This window comes from Zootoca vivipara, chromosome 9 (genome assembly GCF_965207765.1).
Source record: "Zootoca vivipara chromosome 9, rZooViv2.hap1.1, whole genome shotgun sequence".
In the NCBI taxonomy this organism is placed as follows: domain Eukaryota; kingdom Metazoa; phylum Chordata; class Lepidosauria; order Squamata; family Lacertidae; genus Zootoca; species Zootoca vivipara.
Genome location: NC_142592.1, coordinates 24,055,068 through 24,080,572, shown reverse-complemented (window position 1 = coordinate 24,080,572; position 25,505 = coordinate 24,055,068). Strand labels below are relative to the sequence as shown.

The following is a 25,505-nucleotide window of genomic DNA, read 5'->3' as shown; positions in this document are numbered from 1 at the left end:
GCTTATCTACAATGTGGGGAAAACAAAGAGAGAGAGTGCCGTAAACCTTTCTTTGTGGCACAGCATGGTTATTTGTGTTTCTCAGTAGGGTAAAGGTGGCGAACTAACTTCTAGCAATGTGCCCTGTTTGTGCACATTACGTTTCTATGTATGATTGAATTCCATTTAGTTAAAATGTTGGCAAAAACTCTCTGCAGGAATGTAAGTATAAAAGATGTGCAAGTTGCCACAAGACTAAACCTGGTTATTAGCTGCTTCCCAAGTCCTTATTTCTATAAAAGTTTGATGCAGCTGAATGAGTCGGGACTGAAGTTTATAAGCCCATGCAGCTCAAAATAAGGCTTTGGGCTACCTTGTATCAGGTATTACAATGACCGTGGGAATGATATCTTCCAATATGCACAATCATTCTCTCCAATCAAAATCACTGGATTTGTGCAGCACTCTTTTATGTGCAGTGACTCTGAAGAACCCTTACAGATAAAGAACTGTGCATCCCAAACTGAATTTTGGACTGGTTACAGGTAGGTAGCTGTGTTGGTCTGGTGTAGTTGAAACAAAATAAAAAAAATTCCTTCCAGTAACACCTTAGAAACCAACTAAGTTTGTCATTGGTATGAGCTTTCATGTGCATGCACACTTCTTCAGATACACTGAAACAGAAGTCTCCAGACCCTTATATATAGTGAGAGGGTGGGGAGTGGTATTACTCAGAAGGGTGGTGGTGAATTTTGGACTGTTACAAATAATCCATTCACTCCTCCAGGAGAGTGTCCTCTTCAAGAAGCCCCATCAGCATCATGTCTGTCCTAATGCTTCATTTTGGTGCAACACATTGTGAAGCACCCTGCCCCATGCCAGTAATCAAGATACAAATAAAGCATACACCCATTACTCCAAGAGTGTCCTCTATGAGGAACCTTAGCAACACATTTGACCCAACACTTTATTTTTGTACAATTCACTATCAAGGCCCCTGGCTCCCTGACAATTGCTGAATGCGCCAAAATGAATAATGAACTGTGTGTGCCAGACTTAAGATTTGGGCTACAACAAAACATACACCCAGAATTCCAGGAGTGTGCCTTTTTTTACATGTTGTCCTGACATTGCGTCCAGCCTAATACTTTGGTTTTGGTGCAAGGTAACACCAAGCTTATTGTTTCCATGTCAATAACCCATTGATAATTTTTTTGTATGGGGCAGTATGAGCATCCTGCAGCAAAGGAAGGCAGTGGACTGCATCTAATGCTAGGGTGTCTCAATGAGGGCACTCTTCAGTGTACTATTTAGGATGGCCCAGAACGTATTGCAGTCTGCAACCTTCAATCCGGTATCCATTTTGACATAAATTGCCTATTATTGCTATGGGATCAGTGCACTTGATGGCATTTTACATATAAACAAAGCATTGGTTCCTTTTGGGGGCTGCTTTCATGGAAATTTGGATAGAACTGAGAACTTCTAACCAATTTCAGCCTCATTAAGTGAACCTCAGAATGATTTGAATTGTGCATCCCCACTCTCACTCAAGTTTTCATTTGTTCTGCATGGAGCACATTTTATCAATTAAACTTACAACAATTCAAACTCTACAAGTAACATCTACACATTACAGAAACATTGTCCCATTACAACTACCATTATGTCAGTGAGAAATGAAATTTATTCATAGTTCAAGGGGGACTGGAATATGTGTCTTATTTGTTGTTGCCAAGTAGAATTTCTCCTTCCCCAATTTGAAGATGGTTCAAAGCATTTGAAAGGGGAACTTGCACACCCCTCCACTATGTTGAAATTTATTTTAAGACTTCCTTTTCAGACATTACAGATCTTTCTACTTCTCCAATCCAAGTTTGGTTTGAGTGTGAAAAGTGAATAGCCACACAGCATACATTTCATTGGTTGATCTCCACTGGGTTGTGGATTCTATGTCCTGAATTGAAAGTTCCATTTTCAGATTATCCAAGCATTTAGGTTGTGTGGAACTACATGTATGCCAAATCTTCATTTTTGTATCTGTTCATCGTCATCTTTACTACAGTGGTACCTCTACTTACGGATGTGATTTGTTACGGGGTGCCGTTCACACCCTGAAAAGTCTGTATGTAGAGTGCCGCTTCTGCGTGTGCGCATGACATGATAGAGTGCTCCTGTGCATGCACGAAGTGCACAGTTCATGCATGCACAAAGGTTACGTGTTCGTAACCTGAAAAAACACAATGTGAAGCAAACGCAACTTGAGGTATGACTGTACTGAGATTTGTCTCTGCAAAAACCAGTTTGAGAAGTCAATGAAAAACTTAGGCTGCAATCTTATACCCCTAATGTGAACTCAATGGACCTGACTTCTGAATAAGCATGTATAGGATGGCACTTAGTGCTTCATATCCCTATAAGATAGTGTCTTTATGCTCAACATGATCCTAGGCAGTTTTTGTTGTAAAGTGACTACAGCTCCTGGAACCACATCAATTTAATACTGCTTTACTAATAATACTGCTTTAATACTGCTTTATTACTGTACTGAAAAGCTTATAATGACAGTTGTTTGTGTGTTTTTCTGCGGGACTCAAACGGGACTTACTCCCATGTGAGTGAACACAGGATCACCATCTAAGGCTACCCCCACCTACCTGGGAGTAAACCCAATTAAATTAACCATGCTGTTACTCATCTCTTTCAATCATGCTATTATGAGCTCTAATATTTGGGAGTCAAGTCAGGGCTGGTCCTGCCATTAGAAAGAGTAAGACAACCACCCCAGTTGGCAGAAGTTGGAGGCAGCAGCAACATTCTCCGACTATTCCTCCTGAGCTGCCCAGCTATTTCCCTCTGTTGCCGCATGACCACTCCTAGGTCCCCTAATCTGGCCTGCAGTCTCAGTTGTGGTGTATGCTACCATGTCACAAGTGATTAAAATAAGATTTAAGAGCCTGTCCAACCAGCTTCTGTACACAGAATGGGTAAGGGGCATATGTCAAGCTGCAAAATGTCTTGGCTTGTCCCTGGTTCAGGTTACAAATCCAAAGAATATTGCTCCAGGATAGCTATTTGTATTCAAGAATGAGACCAGCTTTCATACTGTCTCCAAGCACAGCTGACACTGCTGTTTACAACTGGGCAGAAACTAGTGGCACATGCAAGAAAATGTGTGGGGGGGGGTTCCAGGCAGCCAACCATGCCTTTTTCCTCTCTGGGTTCCCCTCCGATCAATGTGGTGTGGTGTGTGTGTGTACTGTACTGTACTTCTGCTAACTTGGAGCTCCCCCAAGCCTGCTGGTCCAATTTCAGCTACATAAGGAGCCACACTCAGAGAATGTGTTCTCCATCAGCACAGGGTGTAGTCCTGGGAATCAAAATAGTCAAGTCAGGAAGAGAACTGACACTTACCGTACTAAATTACTCCAAAGAGTTTCCCAAATGTACTTTTGAGCCCTCCTTCGAAAGAAAAACATGTCACTTACAGGAAGCATTGGTGGATGTCAAAGCTTCCAAACAATACAGGAGCAAAACAAAGAAATGAACTACAGCAAACTTCGTGTAGGGGGAAAAACATATTCCAATATAACAGAATCACATGTGATCTTACTGCTATGCTGCCTAGATTAAGTTTGTGGGAAGCACAAAGGTTACTAAAGCACCGTTGTTTGCCACTATTCTGAAAACCCTCTCCCTTTCCTGAATGTTTCATTAATGGATGGGTTGGTTCGGAGGAAAAGTTTAAAAATACAATATTTATTTTTGTATTTAAAAGGATGGGGATGGGGAGCTAAGAAAACACACACTAGAGCATAGAAACACACTCATGCAATGAAACTTATTTATTTATAGATATTTCTTTTATATGTTTGTGTTTATTTCTTCCTAACCCAATGCAGGGAGTTGAAAGAAAATCTTGCTTTTTCTAGGGTGAAAGAATTGTAAAATACATCTATGAATTAAACATGTATGTCAGCCTTGGGTAGATTCTGTTACTTTGTTATTCTGTTTAATTCTGACAGAGAATCCATAAACTGTATCTATAAATGCCGAGCATCACAGTTATATAAGGAATGAGTAATACTCATTAAAGGCATGCACACAAGTCAGGGCAATTCATATAATTTTCCTCCTGGATATGTTATATCATTATCATGTGATATTAACAGTATCCTAGACTTAACTGGAAATTGTGACTTAGGTGGTTAATAATACAGAATGACTTGAGTCCTGAGTTCATACCCCCAAAAACTAATATACCATAAGCGGAATTTTTGTTCTTATTAGACAAAAGTTTTAGCAGCCTTGGTGGTACAAGAAAACATGAGCTATAGAGCAAATAAGGTTGGAAATGTTTTGTTTTGGTTTTTTCGAGTCACACAAAATCTTCAGATGCAGTGTTCCCACGGTGGAAGCCTTCCTTTTGGTCACACCCCAACTCATCTAAACATTTTAAAATCATAGGTTTTATCAATCAGTTTTGGTAACATCTCAGAACTTATGAGATGCTGTGGTTGTATACATATAATCAGTGCTTTTTTTTTCTAATAATAATAATATTTAGGAGTACTCTCATTCATATTGAAATACTGTCCCTCAATGAGGCCAAACTTAAATTCACAAAATGTTTCGGGATATGCGTACCCATGCGTCCCCCCCAGAAAAAAGCACTGCATGTGATAATTCAGTGATGGTTACGTTTATCTATGAAATCAGCAGCTGGTGGACCAAAAATTAGACTAGTGAGCTGTGGTGGCATTTCAGAAAACATTACTATGCCCAGAGGGTGTTCTGTACAATTTGGTATTACAATTTGGTTTGATTTATGTTGGGGGGAGCAGGACAACCACCTGTCACCATCCTTTGTCTGGCTCTGCTTAGCAGATTCAGAATGAAATGTTTCAACAACTTTTTTTTAAAAAAAACACTTTCTTTTGACCGCAAGTGCTCAGAAAAATCTGTAAAAATCTTCCTACAATGTCTAGTTTTAGTTAAGTATTTTTATTTATTTACAGCTTCCTCCCTGGTGCTACGCCCATGCCTGTGTATTACAATTTAGGCTTTCTCTAAAAGAAGAGAGGACGCTATGCATTGCCAGGGGTTGGCCTAAGATTCTATGCCGCTATGGCAGCCATTCAAAATAAATACATGAAATTTGTCTCAGATTTTACCCCTGTAAAAGAGGACGTGTCCTGGAAAACGAGGACACGTGGCAAGCCTATCTATATAATCCTCATGAACTTGGAAGCGCTAATACAGACGATCCTGTGTTGTTCTGGTTTTGCAGATGGGGAAACTGAGGCGGAAGGCACCCACGGGACATGGGCAACCCTGAAAAAAACTTGGGATCCAAAAGCAAAGCCCTGCTGCCCCGTTGCCAACGGGATGTAATTGAAACTGGATCCAGCATTTCGAAGAATCGCCAGCGTCAAGTTTCGCCCGGCTGCTAAGTAACAGCCTCGTGATTGCTTTTTGTGCGGGAAAGAAGCGGCTCCTCCCCAATGTCCCTGGAGCTGCCTCGTAAGGCGGAGGCGGAGTCGGAAGAGCGCCCGGGGCGGAGCTACGGAGCTCCGTGTTAGTATACAAAGAAAAGCCGCTGCACGTTGTCGAGGGGAAGCCGCGCCCTGTCTTTCCGCCGCTCCCCCTTCTCTGACGTTGCCGCATTCCGCCCTCAAAAGCGGAGGCATCGCCAGACATTCCCCAGACCTGAGCGCGACGTTCCACGAGAGATGCTGCTGTGCCTTCTGCTCGGCGGCTCGCAATAGAGAAAAACACAAAAACCAACCACCTCGCCAAGCGTCCAAGCCGCATACCTCACTCTCCGCCTCCTGAATTTTCGTCGTTATTCTTCTTGTTTTATTTAATAAAAGAACCATAAATTATTGTTATTTTATACCGGCTTTTTTTTTTTACGAAACAATTTATAAAAAAAACACCTATTGCTGATATTTTAATTTATAGATATATATATTTTTTCTTACTGGGCCTTTTCATTGTTAATATCCGAGGGGATATTTTGTTCTTTTGCTACCGTTGAAGACGCGAATTAAATCTCGAAGATCTCGTGGTCCTTCAGAATTTTTTTTAATTTTCATTTTTGTGGGGTGGAAAGGAGCTCCGGAACATCCAGGGTTTTGCCCGCAGCTTCACTGATCGAGGTAAAAAAAAAAATCTTCTTGGGCTGCTGTTTCAGGGGGTTGGGGGGGGGAATCTGTGGTCTTGGGGAGGGGAATCTGTGGTCTTGGGGAGGGGGCTGGTTTGCTGCTGTGGTAGCGAAGGCATGGCAACAACAACAAAAACCCAAATCGTTTCTTTACGTAAGATTGAGTGTTCAAAAAAAGAGAAAGAAAGAAATAGCCCAGCCAGCGTTGCTGCATCTTTGGAGAGCTTGGGATGGGGAAGCCCTAGCAGAAAACAGGCGCTGCTGGTGCAGTCTTGTGACTGATTTGCATTTTTTCCATTTTAAAAATGCAGGGACCCCTCTTTATTATTATTATTATTATTATTATTATTATTATTATTACTATTATTTAAGAGGAAGGGTGGAAGAAAGAAATAGCAATGAAAGGATAACGAGCAAGGCAGGGTGGTTAATTTATCGAAAGGGAATGTGACAATCGCCCAACTGGGTTGCATCATTTTCCGTTCAGATGGGGTGGAGCTGGCCGGCTGCCCAAGCCTGTACAGAGATGTGTGTGTGTGTGTGTCAGTGTGTCATTTCTGGTTTTACACAAGTCGATTTTCGTGAACTTTAAACTAGCCGTTGCAATTTCGGGTTCCTCGTGGTTTAGCCTACCCTTTAAGAAGTCAACCCTTATAATTAAAATGTCTACCTTTAAATGTCTTGCGGGGGGGGGGAGAGAGTGGGGAGCAGGTGATGTATAGGTCGAAATGGGTTGTTGGGCAGATATGTGTTGTGTTGTGTTGCGCACCCCCTTGCCTTTCCCACGAAGATCTCCCCCAGTGGCGGGGGCTGCCGTGTCGAAGCTGGAGATTATCTTTGTTCTACTCTCTTGTACTTTTCCTTCCCTTGCCATCCCCCTCCTCCCTCCCATCTCTGCTGGTACTTTTCCACTCGCCTGGCTGCCTATGAATCAGCCGCGGTGAGCAAAAACGGCGGCAGCAGCAGCAGCAGCAGCTGCTCACGTGACCCAATTCGGGAGGACTACTGCAGTATTGACGTTTCCCTTTTTTTTTTTTTTACCTTCACAGACAAGGCAAGTCCAGCAGCCAAGGACAAAAGATCAAGAGGAGCCCAGGCTTGCTGCCACTATCCCAAATAGTGAATTTGCCTGCTTTTAATCCGGTACCCGAAAAAAGGCATCCTGGATCCCATCATGACCAAGGCTGAGATGGGCAAGCTCAACACGACTCCTGACGAAGAAGACAGCAGCAGCTACAGTTCCAACAGCAATGACTTCAACTACCCCTACCCAACAAAACCAGCTGCTATGAAGAGGTCAGAGATGTTTCTGTGCATTGCTTTAATAATAATAGTAACAGTAGTAATAATAGCAATAATGATACATAGTCCAGTTCCTCTTCAAATCAATGACAAATCTCTGATTGATTTTGATGGAAGTGGATTTCAACCTTCATCCCCAAATTTACCTTTAATTTAAAAAAAAAAGGCCGCAAGAATGGCCAATATCTCAGTTTGTACATACAGCAGCAAAAACCAACCCTTCCCAGACCAAATCTTATTGAAATTGGTGGATTACGCAATAAAAAAGACCCCAATGTTGTTTTATGTTGCTTTTTTCAAAAGTTGATAATACTTAAGTTGCTTTGTTTTCCTTCTTTCCCCCCTCTCACAGCCATTATGTAGACATGGATCCAGAAAACCAAAACTTTTTACTTGAATCCAATCCTGGAAAGAAGAAATATGAAACTGAATATGTAAGCATGCATCACAAATCTTTTTAGTATTGAGTACATAAGTGAAGATAAGGCTCCCCCCCCTGCAAATTAAAACCATTTGCAAATAATTGTTTCTGAACAAATTATTAACCACCACCACACTTTTTTTCTTATTCACAGCGTCCAGGTACTACTTCCTTTGGGATGTCAGTATTTAATCTGAGCAATGCTATTGTGGGCAGTGGTATCCTTGGACTTTCTTATGCCATGGCAAACACTGGAATTGCTCTCTTTGTGTAAGTATTAGAATGCAGCAGAATTGCAGCATTATATTGTTGGTGTTTGTGCATGCTAATGTTTTCCGTTTGCCATTTTAAAATGTAACCATGGAAAGGAAACTTGGGCACAGTTGCCAAGTGAATGAACACACATTAGAACTCCCGGGCTATTCGAATATAAACCAGTTTAATCCCACTGAGACCAGGGATGGAATCCTATGCATACCCATTTGGAAACAAGCTCTGTGGAACTTGTTTCTCAGTGAGCCATGCTTGAGATCAGGTTAAAATTGAGAGCCTCGGTTGATTATTTCAGCCAGAAAGTTAAGCACATGTTTAAATATCTCCTGCTAAAATAAATGGACTCAAAACATTTATTTATTTTTTGCTGGATTTCACCTGTCCTGTCTTAGCATCTTTCAAAATAGGGGAAGGAGAAAAGAAAAAGGGGAAAGAAATATTTTTATTCATTCTAAGGAAGAAATTATATTACATGTGCATTTTCCAGTGCTTTTAAGTATTCCATTTTCAGTTTAATACACATTCCTGCCATTCATAAATGCATGCTTTCTCCAGTTTAAATGTCACTACTTGCTTCTCCAGCTCGTGTAAAACCTCACTTACCCATCCTGATTCCTGGCCCATAGTGTCCTGTAGCTAGACTTGCGTATATAATATCATAAGACATTTCTGTTCCTAGCAGCACAAAGTGCTTGTCAATTTCATCTCTACACTCTCTTGTCAATTTCCCCCTAAATTACTATTTGCCTCAGCCTTGGGATACACACTAATACACCTTTCAGGTTAAAATTTGTATATATTCATAGTCCTTGGGGATTAAGAAATTGGAGAATACATTTCTAGGCAAATAGGTTTCTAGCTACATGCTCACTGGCATGGAAAACAAGGAGATCGCTTGCCTGTATTTAATACATGCATATTGTATATATGTTTCCTGTAGAGGGCAGTGTATATTGAGAATGTGTAGCCTTGGAAAAGCAAAGCCAGTGAGAGATGGTCATAGTAGCATCTATTACAGTGGAACTCTTAGAGGCAAACTCCAGATGTTTGGGACTACAATTCCCATGATCCCTAACTAACAGGACTAGTGGTCAGGGATGATGGAAATTGTAGTCCCAAACATCTGGAGGCCCGGAGTTTGCTTATGCCTGTCTTAGAGGGGCAAAATAAAAAAATTCCTTCAGTAGCACCTTAAAGACCAACTAAGTTTTTATTTTGGTATGAGCTTTCGTGTGAGATACACTGAAACAGAATCTGGGTCTGGTGGATTCTGTTTCAGTGTATCTGACGAAGTGTGCATGCACACGAAAGCTTATACCAAAATAAAAACTTAGTTGGCCTTTAAGGTGCTACTGAAGGAATTTTTTTATTTTGCTTCGACTCAGACCAACACAGCTACCCACCTGTAATTAGAGGGGCAAAATACAGAGGTCTAATTTTCTGATTTTTACACTATGAAGCCTTAATAGGAACCAAAGAAATTGTTCCATCCCAGGAGGATGGTTTAAAACAGGCATCCCCAAACTGCGGCCCTTCAGATGTTTTGGCCTACAACTCCCATGATCCCTAGCTAAGAGGGCCAGTGGTCAGGGATGACGGAATTGTAGTCCAAAAACATCTGGCCACATGACCTGGAAGCTGTACGCCGGCTCCCTTGGCCAATAACGCGAGATGAGCACCGCAACCCCAGAGTCGGTAACGACTGGACCTAATGGTCAGGGGTCCCTTTACCTTTACCTTTGTTGAACTTAAATGGGCTTTGCATTACACTTTGCCCTGCAGTGTGTACCTCTGGCATGCATTATGCTGATGGCATTGTAACCAAGACAAAACGGTCCTTTTGGTATGTATGCATGCTGAATTCAGTGTGTTGTTTTATCAGACAAAGTTTAAGTTTTATTTATTTTCCATGGACAACTTAATTTCTCCGAAATGTACTTTAAGGCAGAGTCCTAAGTACAGAGTAGATTTCATGGGTGTTAATGGACTTGCTTCAGAATAAGCATGTTAAGTATTGTGCTGCTAGTTTTATGCACATCTAACTCCACTTAAACACAGGGGAAGTTCTGAGTAAATCTGCCTTTGATTGGGCTATTAGTTTAAAGTCTTAAATAGCTCAGTTTTGTTTTGGAACATGTAATTTAATTATCAGTCTTAAAAGGAAGAACAAGTCCCCACGAATATGCCTATTTGCTATAGAACAGTTGCTTTGTAGATTTAACGTTGGATGAAGAACAGATCTATAATTTTGAATAAATTTTGTGTATATGTTTAATGGTATTCATGTATACAATCCCAGAAGCAAGCGTATTAGCTTCCACTTGAATTTTCAAACATCTCCTATATAGTTTACCTTGATTTTTATCTAGATAGCTGTATCTTTGTTGCTTATAATGATGAAATTCTTATTGGTAGAAATTTTTTGTCTTATGTAAATGACTCTGCAACAATGGACATTGACATTAACATAGCCATGAAGCCAAGTCTAATTGGGGGCAATCTGTAATCAGTTTGTCTATTTAGTTCAGTGGAGTGCTACTCCTTAGACCCCTGGGATTTAAGCATGTGCTGGATTGCATCCATTATATGAAAGGAAGTTCAATGCAAATAATTGAACTATGTGCATTGCTTGTATCTATGATCAGGTTGGGCATTCCCGTAAATCAACATGAGTATTGCATTGAGATGCTGACATTTTATCATTATAGCTCCACCGCAGGAGGTGCCAGTGTTTAATATTATGATTAAAAAACTCAAAACTATAACCATTTTTGATTGTCTAAACTTAAGAGTCATGAGCTCCATTTATTTTTGTAAGTACTAAAATGAACAGAAAAGAAAGGGAAGCAATATTTTGCTTCCCCTTTCAATATCTCAGATGGGGAGAAATGTTTGCCTAGAAAGGGCTTGTGGTTAACATAGAGTGAGTCTGAACTAGCTTAAAGGCAGGTAGTCCACCTTTAGAAGCATGTCAACGGAATCATATGTAATCCTTGTTGGGATGGCTTCTTATAACCTCCACAATAAAGAGCACCACTGTTCTAATTACATTTATTTTTAGAATTATTTCAATATTTTCTTCAGGAATTATACAACTACCTTTAAAACCAGTCATCATTTTATCACTTGGGAAGTGCATCGCTTTGGCAGTACTGAGCCTGATTTTGTTACCTTTTCTTGTTGCAATTTAGATGCTTATTTCAGCCAAAGTAAAAGTTGTTTGTTTATGTGTTTTTTTAAAGAATTCTTCTGTGCTTCGTGTCAATATTTTCTTTATACTCCGTTCATCTACTCTTGAAGACTGCCAATGAAGGAGGTATGTTAACATCTACTTGTGACTAAGAAATTCCCTTCCCTACACTTATAAAATACAAACTTGTAACTTTAAATTACATTCTAGCAACTGCTCTGTTTCTTGTTGCTGTAGGGTCTCTGCTATATGAACAACTGGGAATGAAGGCCTTTGGCATGGCTGGAAAACTTGCAGCATCTGGATCTATTACAATGCAGAACATTGGAGGTGAGGTTTTTCAGATAAATGTCCCTTTTTACACTCTGAAACACTTTTTTTCTTTGTTCTGATGAGATGAGCTTGTCACACAACATGTTTCCATTAGCAAGCTAAAAGTGACACCAAGAAACATGTTTCTGTGGCCCTTTTGTGCCATGCTCTCTATTTGCATTGATGTACAATATCATTCACCTGCAGCTATGTCAAGCTACCTCTACATTGTGAAATATGAGTTACCATTGGTCATCAAGGCATTTATGAACATCAAAGAGAGCACAGGGTAAGTCTTTGAACTGCTCAACAGAGAAACTGTTAGTGGGAACAGAAATAGGCATTGTAGAAATTTTATCTGATGTCTTCCATTGAAACATGTAAGAAGAGATCATGGTTGAGATCCAGTTATACTGGCCTACTTGTTGAGTGGTCTGTTTGACATATGATACAGCCTATAGTAGGAAAGGGGTTAGAAAAAAGCCTTGTTGTTTAACAGAATAGCAGGAGATGTAAACAAGATCAGTGTTCACTGAATGGCCAGTCCAATTACTTCTTTGTTCTGAAAATGTAATCAAGCTGTATTTCCAACATGTTCTTAGAAGCTAGCATGTGTATGGTAGTTTTTTTCACACTGCCTTCATACAAAATATTATTGTAAGTATCATCCCATCTTAGTCACTGCAGTGATGTTACTCTTGAATCGGAAGTAACTATTCATAGCTGCCAAGTTATCCCTTTTTTTACGGGATTTTCCCTTATGCTGAATAGGCTTCCTCGTGAGAAAAGGGAAAACTTGGCAGCTATGTAACTATTTGGGCACAAGCATTCAGGGACATGAGTTGTGTTTCTACAGGAATTCAAATAGCATGATTAGAGTATGAGATTCCCCCATATTTTAGTGGAGACAATGCTTGCAACCCATAGAAAGTATGCAATACCTAAACCTCATTGTATTCCTTAGACTGTAATCAGACCACTAAGCCACATCAAACTCAATGGTGCTTAGTTTCATGTAGCTTTCTCTGAACTATGCTCATTGCATTTTTGAATAGCTATAGCAGGCATCCCCAAACTTCGGCCCTCCAGATGTTTTGGACTACAATTCCCATCTTCCCCAACCACTGGTCCTGTTAGCTAGGGATCATGGGGGTTGTAGGCCAAAACATCTGGAGGGCCAAAGTTTGGGGATGCCTGAGCTATAGAGATAATAATTATTAATTTCTTTGGGAATAATCCTTTCCCATGTGGTTTCTCTGCCCACATAAAGAGGGCTCTCCACTGGGCATAGCAGTGCTCTTCCTTGGCATGTTTGAATACCCATTTGAATGCAAGTACAACTGCATCCCATTAAAGAGTGTGTAAGGCAGGCACCCCCAAACTTCGGCCCTCCAGATGTTTTGGACTACAATTCCCATCATCCCCGACCACTGGTCCTGTTAGCTAGGGATCATGGGAGTTGTAGGCCAAAACATCTGGAGGGCCACAGTTTGGGGATGCCTGGTGTAAGGCCTCCTACATCCCCCCTGTGGTAGTCCTGTGCCATACCACTTAGGAAATAAGCTTCCATTGGACTCAGACTTGCTTTTGAGTAAGCATATTATGAATTAGGCTGCCAGTCCTTCTGAAAGTGTTAACTGGAGCTTAGTCTCATTGATATCTGTGCTACTTAATCCAACGTAGCTGCTGTAACCCAGCAAAGCACAACCACATGTGCACAAGAGGGTCTTTCCTATTGAGAGCTGTAGAAAAGTAAAGTACTCCCCAAAGACAGGACCTTACAGAAACGTAGCCATTAATGGGAACTCACGTGTAATAGGTACTCTGGACCAGTACTGGTGTCCTGTGTTTCTCTATTGCACTGTGATAACAATATAATATTTTTAAATTATAGATGTGATGACCACGCAGTTTTTCAACTAAGATTTCTTTCTTTTCTTACAGAGAATGGTACCTCAACGGTGATTATTTGGTTATATTGGTATCCTTGTGGCTCATTCTTCCTCTGTCATTGTTGAAAAATTTAGGTAAGTAGGCACAGGAGATATAAATAAAACTAGGGTGAACAAATTGGGAAATAATGGCAGTCCTCTTTGTGATTAACCACGGCACCTGTAATATGGAAGCCACTTCTACATTCTGCTCGGTTTTACTGTGCATGGAGAGCTAAGAGGCACAGCAGTTTCCAAAGCCCTCCTAGCTGATGAAATACAGATATATGCCAATATGAAGGCAATATACTTGAGCATCAATTTTTATATCCATTTACCTGGGTGTAAGTTTTATTAAAGTTGGGGGGCCCTAATAAAGTATGAAAGAGCAGGATGGAACCACCACATTAAATCTAATAGTGTTCTTATTGGATGTGTTGATTTGAATGTGTTGATTTGGGAAAACAGAATGGAAAGGTAAACCCAGATAATGGCTAAAACAAAGGTGTGTGCTTTCTAGTTGTTCAGTGATATTGAATCAACATATTAACAATTTCAATTCCTGTAAATCCCTTGTCTTGGAAACTCACTTTTGAGTTGTGCAGACAATGCTACTGGATGTGCCCTCTCCCAAATATGTTACAAGGACTAATTTAAAGCATTTTTCTGTTTCAGGTTATCTGGGATACACCAGCGGATTTTCATTATTGTGCATGGTCTTCTTCCTTATTGTCGTAAGTGCAACATTTTCTATGCATACATTTAAGTGTTTAGGATATTTAATTCAAGTGAGATGCTAGTGACTTCTAATTAATGTCATTGTTTTCTAGAACAAATGTATCCCATGAAAGTAACAGGCCGTACGCTTTGTCATTCTCCGTTAGGTCATTTGCAAGAAATTTCAAATTCCATGTGGACTGGAAAGTGACTTGATTAATGCAACTCTGAACACCACCCTAGAACATCTTTCAACCACTGCACCTTTTCATGTATCAGAAGTTAATATAACCAGTAACGACCAATGCACACCAAAATATTTCATCTTCAATTCACAGGTAAATATTAATATAAGAGGGGGTGGGAGAAAATAATCTGCTATACTAATTAGAAATTTAATTGTGACTATTTTAAAGCCTCATTGACTGCTGAAAATATCATTTTTCTCTTACAAGAGCACTGTGTACCCGTAGTAAGGTTCAGTGCTTCTTTAAATGTCCTTATGTTAAACAGGATATGACTGTAAGCTGGAGAACATTTTTGTCTTGGGCACAAGGGTGCCAATAATTAAGTACATTGCTGGCTTTTAACAATGCGAGCAATCCAATCCCTATTTAGCAAATGCCTGTGTTTTGAATTTTTGTCATGCAAAACAGCTATCTGGCCTATTGCCTATAAAGATGAATTGTGGGTTCTGAAGCTGTTGAAAGTTTCCACCACACTCAATGGAGCTTACTTCTGGGAAAGTGCACATAGGCTTATACTCTAAGTAAGATGCCTGACTGGTCCTGCTCCAGTCCAAGAACAATTTGTTTGGGGCTTTACACTGACTATTGTGAAGGCAGGCAGAGGCCAATCGGTAGGGATGCCCACCCAATCATAGCGCCCTCTAGCAGTCTGGACTGAAGGTTAGGATTACAGCCTTTCTGTGCAATCTTGCGCATGTTAATTTAGGTGTAAATCCCACTTTTTAAAAATAAATAAATAATGAAGCTAGCTCCCTCGTGAATCCTTCCCCAGTCTGATGTCATCCCTCTACTGTGGACTATAACTTCCATAAGATCTAGCTAGTATAGACAACTGTCAGGGGTGGGAATTTTAACCCAAAGTACCTGGAGTGTGCTTACTAGCACTGCAGCCTTAGCTAATGAAGAAATATACTTACAAGTTAATATTACAGAAATATTCATAAGTGCATTTGTATTTTTGTGCTTTTCAGACGGTCTACGCTGTACCAATCTTAACATTTTCCTTTGTCTGCCATCCTGCTGTTCTTCCTATTTATGAAGAACTGAAAGGGTAAGTAAGTCTTGCGCATGTTACATGTCAGATATTTTATAGAAACAGGAATGGAAGCACATAATTTCAGAATCGATAATACATTTTGTTTCTTTGATACAGGCGAAGCCGCAGAAGAATGATGAAAGTCTCCAATGTTTCATTTTTTGCCATGTTCCTCATGTATCTTCTAGCTGCTCTCTTCGGCTACCTGACATTTTATGGTGAGCAACTTCTCTTCTGTTTCTGTTTCCTTTTTTTTGTACCTAAACATTCTGTGCACATTTTGGCCAGACACAAACCAACCCAAATAAACCACCCTTAACGTTCATTTTGGTGGGAGAGGTCTAGTAATGTGCTAAAGTCTTCCTACTGAAACCAATGGGACTTTACAAGTGTTTAAGTTCATGCGTGCTATTTGCATCTTACGACTATGAATGTAATCTCAGATGAGAGCCATGAGGCGCATGCTCTCCAAAGTCCAGTTAACTGATTTGAATATCATTTCTGAGTAATTTATTCAAAGGAGTGCAGATTCGCAGTTTGAAATGCACTGCTAATAAGAAGCAAGTCTCGTTAGATTCAGGAGGGCTAGCTTCTAAGTAGAGATGCTTAGGATCATGTTGCAAGGGGAGTGAATGCTGTTAGAAATGTGAGTGATGGCAAAACATAGCTCTCTGGATTTATATGAAAACCAATAAATGTAAATAAGTAGAACAAGTAGGGTTTAGAAGCATAATTGGAAAACTCCATCTGAGAATCAATTGATGTGTATTTAAACAGAGCACAGGGATTTTCCTGTTATATATATTTTTGCCATCTACAGTAATTAACATTCTATTAAAACACAATTTTCTTTGCAGCAAAAGTTGAGCCAGAGTTGCTTCATACTTATGCTGAAGTCCTGGGAGCTGATGTTCTTCTCCTTATCGTTCGTCTGGCAGTCCTGATGGCAGTGACACTTACTGTGCCAGTTGTGATTTTCCCAGTAAGTGACCTCAGTTTTTCCCCCAGCTTCAACAATAATTTGGAAATCAAGCTGATTTAGAATTTGTCTGCTAATTTCCAGTTGTGATTTTTTAAAAAATAAATAAATAATCATTTCCTGCTATTTCACCTTTCTGCATCAGTTTGTTTTTGTTGAGCATGAAAGGCAAAGAGATCTATTCCGACTGCTGTTAAATTGAAGCATTTTAGGTTTAAGCTGTCGGGACACGGGTGGTGCTGTGGGTTAAACCACAGAGCCTAGGGCTTGCCGATCAGAAGGTCGGCTGTTTGAATCCTCGCGACAGAGTGAGCTCCCGTTGCTCTGTCCCAGCTCCAGCCAACCTAGCAGTTCAAAAGCACGTCAAAGTCCAAGTAGATAAATAGGTACCACTCCAAGCGGGAAGGTAAACGGCGTTTCCGTGTGCTGCTCTGGTTCGCCAGAAGCGGCTTTGCCATGCTGGGCACATGACCTGGAAGCTGTACGCCGGCTCCCTCGGCCAATAATCCCAGAGTCAGTCACAACTGGACCTAATGGTCAGGGGTCCCTTTAGCTTTAGCTTTAAGCTGGTAGACTTTGAATGAGAAGCAGCCTAAAAGTAAAGGCTCAAAACATGAGGAAAGTTAACACTGGGAAGTTCACAGAAGGAAAGCTTGCTGCTCCTTCCTCCCCTATGCAACCATCTGTGTGACCACACACACACCCCAACCAATCTTCTGCCAAAGACTCTCCGAAGAACTGGAGCGCCCTCTTGAACAAGTTGAGATGGAAAGAGGAGGAACGCAATTGTGAACTTTCCTTCTGCAAATTTCCTTAATTTAAACTTACCTTAGGATCCAACCTGAAACCTTTGGCTATGTATAAGGGCTACCAAAAATTCAAAATGGATTTCCCCCGCAGGCTATCCCTCTCACTCATTCTTACAATGTTATAAACATTTCCAAAAGTTTGAAAAATGTACTTGGAATGTGCCTTTGAGGTGTTGTTGTTTTTTTAAAAAAATGATTTTAATAAACTTCCGTTTATTTCACAGATCCGCAGCTCCATCACACAGTTGTTGTGTTCAGGGAAAGAATTTAGTTGGTGGCGCCATACTGCAATTACAATGGCTCTTTTGGTATTCACCAACATTCTCGTGATCTTTGTTCCCACAATTCGAGATATATTTGGATTCATTGGTAAGGGTTCTGTTGTTCTCGGTTCTTCTTGCTGTCATTTTCTAAAGCTTTTTTTTTATTTTAAAAAAAATCAGAATACTGTAATAGAAATGTTGACCATTTTTATTTATTAACACAGGTGCCTCCGCTGCTGCCATGCTGATCTTTATACTGCCATCTGCTTTCTACATTAAGCTAGTGAAGAAAGAACCAATGAAATCTGTTCAGAAGATTGGGGTGAGTAAAGAGAAGTGCTCATTATTATCATGCTTGTCTAGCTCGATCAGTAGAATCGAAAAACGGCAAGAGCTATTTGGCTGCATGAGCAGAGTGACTTATCAAGCATGCTAGTCATGAAAGAAAAACATTGAAACATTTATGTATTTATGGAGAATTAGGTTGCTGGAAATGTACAGCTAATATAAGAAGATTAAGGGAGCTCTTGAGTCCTTATCAAATTCTTAACTAGCAACAGACATTTTATCACGGATTCAAAGGAAATAACCATCAGTGTGGAAAAGGAACTGTACAATAAGCCAGAGTTCCTTGATAAGTTTTCACAGCTACATCTCCCACAACAGAGAAGGCAATATGTGTTTTGTCATCTTGCTTTTGGGAAATGCAGAATGTGAGCCCCAGCTGTGTATACAAGTTCCCTTATATGTGCACAATTGGCCCTTTTCTTTATCAAGTTCCATTTGTTTCTGGCAAAATCCTTCAATATTTTTTTTATATAATGTCTTTGTAGGCTCTTCTTTTCCTGATCAGTGGCGTATTTGTGATGACTGGAAGTATGACCTTGATCATTCTGGATTGGACCAGCAATGCTGCTTCTAATGGCCATTAGCTATCTGCTTTGGACTCCAGTGCTCATTCAACCATCTACTGAGAAAAACAGAACTTCTTACCCACGTTTGCAATTCTGCTTCCTTTCGAAATGCAGATTCTTTGATGCTGGTTCTTCTGAATGGAGAATAGGTGAACTTTTTTAAAGAAAAGATACTATTCTGCACTATGGGAATCGATACTAACATCAAACCACCTGAATCGTTGGCTGAGGGAAGTGACTATTTATTCCATTCCAGAGAATGGACAGCTCTCTCTGTAAAATTTTATCAAGCCATGTTTGGCTTTTGTCATTGTTACTTGGATATTTTATTGTTTTACTTGAATGTGCCTAATGGAAACAATTGATGTGAGAAATAAGTTAGTTTACATCAGGAGGGGGGTAAGCTAACCATTGAAAGTGAATGAGAAAAACACTATTATTTTTGTACCAAAAATTTTATGGACCTCAAAAGCACTATTTTGACTTTAAGAAAATGTTTTGTAAGTTAATGATCCAAATAAGGGTAAAAAGAAATCCGTAAAACTGTTTAAGCAGAGTTCTAAATTCAACATGTTTTGCCTGCCTACAGAGGCATATCCTTAAAAGTATATTTTTGGCCATATGAAATTATTTTTGAAACCTATAATGTGAAAGGTTGATTAATTTGAAAGACTCAAAACTGTTTAATGATTTCTACACGTAACTTAGTTATTCTAACCTAAAACCAAACAAATACATGTTAAGACAACCCCATGGCAATATTTCTAATCCAACCAACATAAACCACCACACTCTTTCAAGTAGCTATTTACTCAAATTGTCATGTTTTTAAAAAGATTTCATACCATTAGAATGGATGATGTATTAAAACAATTCTTATGTAGCAAACATAGAATCCAATCCAATTAGTGCTACAACCAAACAAGACCCTTGAAATTAATGAGGGATGCATAGGAGCAGTATTTGGCAAATTGCTGGAAGTACAATCCTAAGAATTTTTCTTCTTGAGGTACTCAATAGTGCAATTAGATTAAACAAATGGGATTATTATTATTCAGTTGCAGGTACCAACCAAATCATGTTGGGTTGTTTGCCATTAATGTGGGGTTCACATGATCCAGTGAAAATTTTACACATTTTAGCTGGTTTGTTTTTTTGAAACAAGTAAAAATGAGGTCCTACTATTGTTTACTAGCAGTATAGCAGTATTCACACACTGTACGATGTTTTTCAACTACAAGTTTTCATCCATTGTTGGATTTTAAATTATTTTATGTTTTTGTTCCTCTCTGACAATGTGATATTCCTAATTGCATATAGTACGTGTATATGGCAAAAGCTCTCTTCATAAGGCAACTGGAATTCCTAATGCAACATATATTGTACAGCAGCCTTTTAAAATTACTATTATTAGTATTAAGACCTTGACGGGACTACACTGTCATCTCATATTTTTCTGATATAGACATGTGCGGTTTGAGCCTTAAGTAGTTTGCTTTGAAAAGGAGGTGGTAATTCCGTGGTCACTGAGTGCTGGATCCTTCCCTGTTTGCAAAGAGATCACCATGGAGCATTAAAGAGCCCTTTCTCTGTGTGCATTTGGCATACTGGGGACATTACAGGAAATGGAAATTCTTCCATGTACTTCCCATATCCCATCCAGCTCCTCTAAATTTTGTCAGGGTATACAAGAAGAACACAGTACACATGTACAAACCCATGCTTCACCCCCCAGTGCAACCAAACCAGTCATGCTCTAAATTCACCTCTGAATTCACCCTAAATTCACCTCTGAGCAGACTTTCCATTCCCCATCTTGCCCTGCAAGTGTACCGCTGGGCAGCACTTGTGCTGAGTGGGGAGAATAACACTGCTCTTATTAACACTCCATGGTGATAAATCTCTGTGTCTGTACTACACCTGCATAGGTAAGGATCATGCACTGTTTAGTTACTATGCATGTTCCCTGCATTATTTCCATCCCAGGCTGAAGAGATGTTGTACTTTCATAAGAACACATTCAAGCACCACTTAATAGACACAGATGCTGCTGGAAAGGACGGACTGAAAGAATAAAGACAGGCAGAGTTTTAACAAGCGAAGTCCTCAATGGACGGCTTTCCGCTATGTTCATTTGGCATAATAGTTTAGAAACCTAATTTAGCTGATTTCAAGCAGTAGCTGAGTTAAAAGGATCAAATTGTGGCATACAATTAGCTAAACAACACTGGCTTTTTTTCTTTGGGAAAAAAACGTTTAGGTCCATTTTTTAATAGCTGGCAGATTACTGCCACTCTGTCCCAGGTTTTTACAATCTGGCAATGCAAACCTTTTTGTTTTGTATTTCTGCAAGGCAACTGCCATCCCCTAAGGCTTCAATTTTGATTCCATGGAGGTCAGTATCAAGAGGAACCTGCCTTACAGAAAAGTGTCTACTTTTTTTACCCCTTTACAAGTTACGAATGGCTTGACATTTTGAACTCAAGCCATTGTCCTGGGCAGGGCAATACGAACTGTACTTTAATAACAGTCCCGATAATCGCTTTTGTTCTCAGAGAATCCAGGTAACCAACAGCCACACCCATATGTGAAACTTTGCTTTGCTCTGTACTTAAAACATCCAAACAGAGACCATCTTTGAGTTTTCAAAAATCAATAGTTTTCAAAGCAATGGCTTGGTATAATGTCAGATGCTATTTTTATTGGTTTACATCTCAGAACCACCATGGGCTTCGGTGTAATCCATTATACATCTGTGCATGATGTAATGAAAATGACATCTCCTTTCCCCTGCAAATTAGACTAGACTAGTGGTACTTGGCTTTCATATTTTGCATACTTCTGAAAGCTGCTAAGATGAGCCTTGGTTAAAATGGCAGCTCTTCCAATTCATCCATTCGTGTGGTTCTTGTAAAAAAATACTAGGATTCCCAAGTACCTTCAAGATATCAGAATGGCACAGGGAACAAATAACCATTTTTTCCGAACACATTGGAGAGCGTTTGTAACCAAGAAGCTAAGTTCATTGGTTCATCTCAACAGCTGGAAGAGTTAGCAAAGGTAACAGAAATTATGACTATACTAATTGTTGCATTTCAAAGGAGTCATTGATGGATCAGAGATACCTCGACAGTACACTGTGAATCATGCAGTTTAGTGTCATCCAGTAACTAAAGAGGTCTCCCACCTGACCTTGCTGTGTACCACTAGGCTATATTGATTTCTAGTGTCTGTTGTAAACCTGTCTCTCTAGAGGTTTCATCGAAGCTCACAGTTTCAGTATTAAATTAAACCACTGTTTTTCACCTAATTTTTAAATTACTGTCTTCCATGTTATTTCATTCACAAAATGTAACATGTTATTTATAGAACAATAACCTGTTGAAGTTAAAACCTATTTTTCAGTATTTATGGGTAGCCTTTGTATATAAACTGTGTGTGTATATATTGTAAGTATATTGTATATAATGTAGGTTTGGGAGTTTGTGTTTATGTATATAAGCTTTCATTACAATTCATGGCTAATGCATTATGTCCATGACTCATTCCTGTTTATGCATTCAGTTGAAAGAGCTATCAGATGGAAGTCTCCAGAGAAATAATTATGGCTCCCCAAATGGAAATCCTGTGCCCTCAAATTGTCTAAGGAGACACAATAACATTTAAAGACCAAGGCTGGCATCTAAAAGTGTTTTCAAGGACGTGGTAGTCCAACGAGGGGCTCCCCTCCCTTTGAACCACACACAGCATTGCACACTGATCTAAAACTTCCCTTGCTTTCAAAATCAGTTTGATTTGTGGGATGGAAAGTGTGATGGTTCTTTCAGAAAAAGAAGTCTAAAGTTTTGGGGTTCATAGACCTAGTTTCATGATTCATGCAAGGGCTTTGCAGTGTGAAGACAGCTTGCCCCCTTGTAAGAGGGAAATGCAAAGCTCCTGTGTGCATGAAGTTATTGACTGGGCCCCTTATTCGTTACAACTGTGTACACTGCATTAAACATCAGAATCTCTTGGATCCACAGAGTACAGGCTTTCAGAATACAGTTTGCCACAGATGGTTTTTCAGTAACTAGTTTTAAAATCAATATATACAGACTTCATGTACAGGTATGATAATATTTGTATATATTGTATATGTATATATAGAGAGAGATACACACTGTAATGTTAGATCAACAATTAAGGGACAATTGTTGAAAAGGAGTGCTACACAGTTTCAATGAAACATTGTATGTTTTAACTAAACTAAAATAAAGATATAATCTTAAATTGTGCAAGTGTAGACTTGTTTTTCAAGTACAGATAATATAGCTATGCAGTGCCAAAAGGACTCTTAAATACCAAGTACAGTGGTACCTCTACTTACAAATAACTCTACTTACAAATGTTTCTACTTGCGAACGAATTTTTAGATAGGTTAGATACGAATTTTTAGATAGGGTTACTTCGACTTACGATTTTTTTCTCCCAATGCATTCCTATGGGATTTGACTTACAATTTTTTTCGACTTACGAATGTGCATTCGGAACGCATTAAATTTGTAAGTAGAGATACCACTGTATAGATACTAGAGGCAATGTGCCCATGACCATTTGCTCCCATCAGACTTCCAACAGCTCCATGCAAACAATCTACTTGCGTGAGATTGCACAGACAGCACTCAGTTTTCCCTCCTTAGAGGTTCCCAAGTATTGTAGGATATCTTCCAAAAGGAAATTCTGCCCTTTGTTTGGGCTGCAAACACTGATTCTTTCAACCATCCCCTTGATAAACATGAATCTAACTGCTGAATCTTAGAATGTGTTATAACTACCAAACTGATTTCTTTATCCCCCTTCATACTACCCCCTTGATTGTTTCCCGAAAGTCTTATGCATTTCTCCCCAGTGATGGGTTTACTGAAGTACTCATAACAGCACGTTGTATCCACAGTCATAAATGAATGACATATTGCATCATATTGCTTGTTATTATCCTCTTGTTAGTACAGTATCTCCTTTCTTTAATGGGGAAAAAGATACTACGGTATAGGCTTGGATTTGTGTGTTAAGGAAATGCCACTTTTCAGGGCAGAGCCCTCCCATGGCAGCTTACAAAACAATTGGAGGAAGGAAACCTCATTTGGATCCAACCCATAGTATGGAAGATTACATATTCTGTAGAACCTTTTAATGTGATTATGTTGACAGTTTCATGTAGAAAGCACAAATGTTGCTGGACAACAGTGGCCATCAGCCCTGATCATCGATCATGTTGGCTGGTGCTGATGGGGCCTGCACTCCCAACAGCAGATGGATAGTCACAAGTTAGCCACCTCTGCTTTATAGCTTCCGGTTTCTGGACTTTGTAACTGAGATGGTAAATCAAATCACTTTTGACACCACATAGTGATGCAGGGTTTAGCGTTTTGGATGCTTCTCGGAATTGGAATGAGACCACCAACATTATAAGAGCAGAAAGACCTTTGTGTCACATGCCCCTCATCAACTCAGCTCACATTTATGTCAGGAGGCTCCCAACTTTTCCATGCTGATTTGTACATAAGTGCATGGAGTAGACAGATCTACTGGTATTAGTGAATTCATTTAATTAACTGGGGATTGATCCAGCATAGCCCGAAAACAGGTCTGTGTCTGACACACCGTACAAAAGCCTTCCTTCCATTGGAGGATCAAAGACCTTCTGATAGGAATTGTGGCTGCATTTCACAAAGCATTCAGTTGCAAGTATTTCTCAATCTGTGACCTTCCTGAGTCACTGTTCAGCAGAAACCAGCTTTTCTTCAGAAAAGGACAACACTCTCAACCTCCTTCAGTCTGTAGCGGGCCAGAAAAGTTGGATAGGTAATGGTCCATTATATTTCACATTTTCATACAATATCATCATCATCATTTTCATATTTGGAAGCATTTAGTGTTCTTTAATAATGTGAAGCAGTTAATATTCCTTATGTTAATTTTAGAATAGGTTTTGAGGTAGCATGTCCAGATAAATTAATCATTTTTCTCTCTGGACTAGTATCGTGGGTTCAATAGTTTATGCGTGAGCTGTGGATCTGAGGAAAGTCAGAAGCACTTGGTAGACTTCAAAGTTCAGCTCAGCTTAAGAGAGTTGTTTTGAGTTTTTGTTTTTAAGGAGTTGACTGTTCCAGTAAGACCAAGTTTGCAGTAATGACTCTCTCTCTCCTGGAATGCATATACTTTTAATGTCCAGGATATTTTGGTGGGGTTTTATTTTTACCCACTTAAGAGTTATTCATGTCTATAAGTTGATGATTGCAATGGTATTTTGTAATTCATGCTTGGCACATATACTAAATGCATACCTAAATCACATCAACAGCCCAAATGTTATTTTTATTAAAACAAACAAACAAACAAACAAACAAACAAACAAACATAGAAACAAGAAAATGTAATATTTTATATGTCCGGCAGATGCACAGCAGGATCTGAGCAGAGTTAAGGGAGTCAACATGTCCTGGTCTGGAAGGATTACAACATCAAACATCCATGGACAAATCAAAAGTCTCAGGCTATTATTTTGTGTAGGTCATTAAGTGTTCTGGCTTCTGAAGAGTTACACTAATCTAATTATATTAAGCTGTCAGTTTTACAATAAATATTAGAAACAAATTGTGTACCTTACAGAGCAATGGCCAGTGAGGTCTGTGCAGGCTGATTGGGAAGATGGTGAATATTCCTTTACCCAGTTGTATGATATTCAACTACCCTGGAAAACCAGAATCCATGCATTATAAATCAACCAAAGGTTTGTCATGCTCCTAAACTGTGTTTGCCAGAATGGCCAAAACTGTTGAATTAGAGTTACAGGTAGGTAGCCGTGTTGGTCTGAGTCGAAGCAAAATAAAAAAATTCCTTCAGTAGCACCTTAAAGACCAACTAAGTTTATATTTTGGTATGAGCTTTCGTGTGCATGCACACTTCTTCAGATAGAATTAGAA

The 25,505-nt window shown here is 39.5% G+C and overlaps 1 protein-coding gene across 2 annotated transcripts; it reads left to right on the top strand.

Annotated features, from left to right (window-relative positions):
- Nucleotides 1–5,684: 5,684 nt before the first annotated feature.
- On the top strand, nt 5,685–22,809 carry SLC38A2 (solute carrier family 38 member 2). 2 transcript variants are annotated; one of them, XM_035128294.3, is made up of 16 exons: nt 5,685–6,140; nt 7,195–7,441; nt 7,800–7,881; nt 8,023–8,138; nt 11,384–11,457; nt 11,569–11,661; nt 11,851–11,932; nt 13,588–13,670; nt 14,250–14,308; nt 14,459–14,629; nt 15,511–15,590; nt 15,693–15,793; nt 16,433–16,557; nt 17,588–17,732; nt 17,851–17,948; nt 18,460–22,809. In XM_035128294.3, exons 2-16 carry the CDS (start codon nt 7,320–7,322, stop codon nt 18,556–18,558), a joined length of 1,530 nt encoding a protein of 509 aa, XP_034984185.1. In that variant the 5' UTR covers nt 5,685–6,140; nt 7,195–7,319; the 3' UTR covers nt 18,559–22,809. The 2 variants fall into 2 exon arrangements, with proteins under 2 accessions (XP_034984185.1, XP_088532964.1); XM_088676838.1 differs by having other exon boundaries at nt 6,002–6,140; nt 7,200–7,441.
- Nucleotides 22,810–25,505: the final 2,696 nt, after the last annotated feature.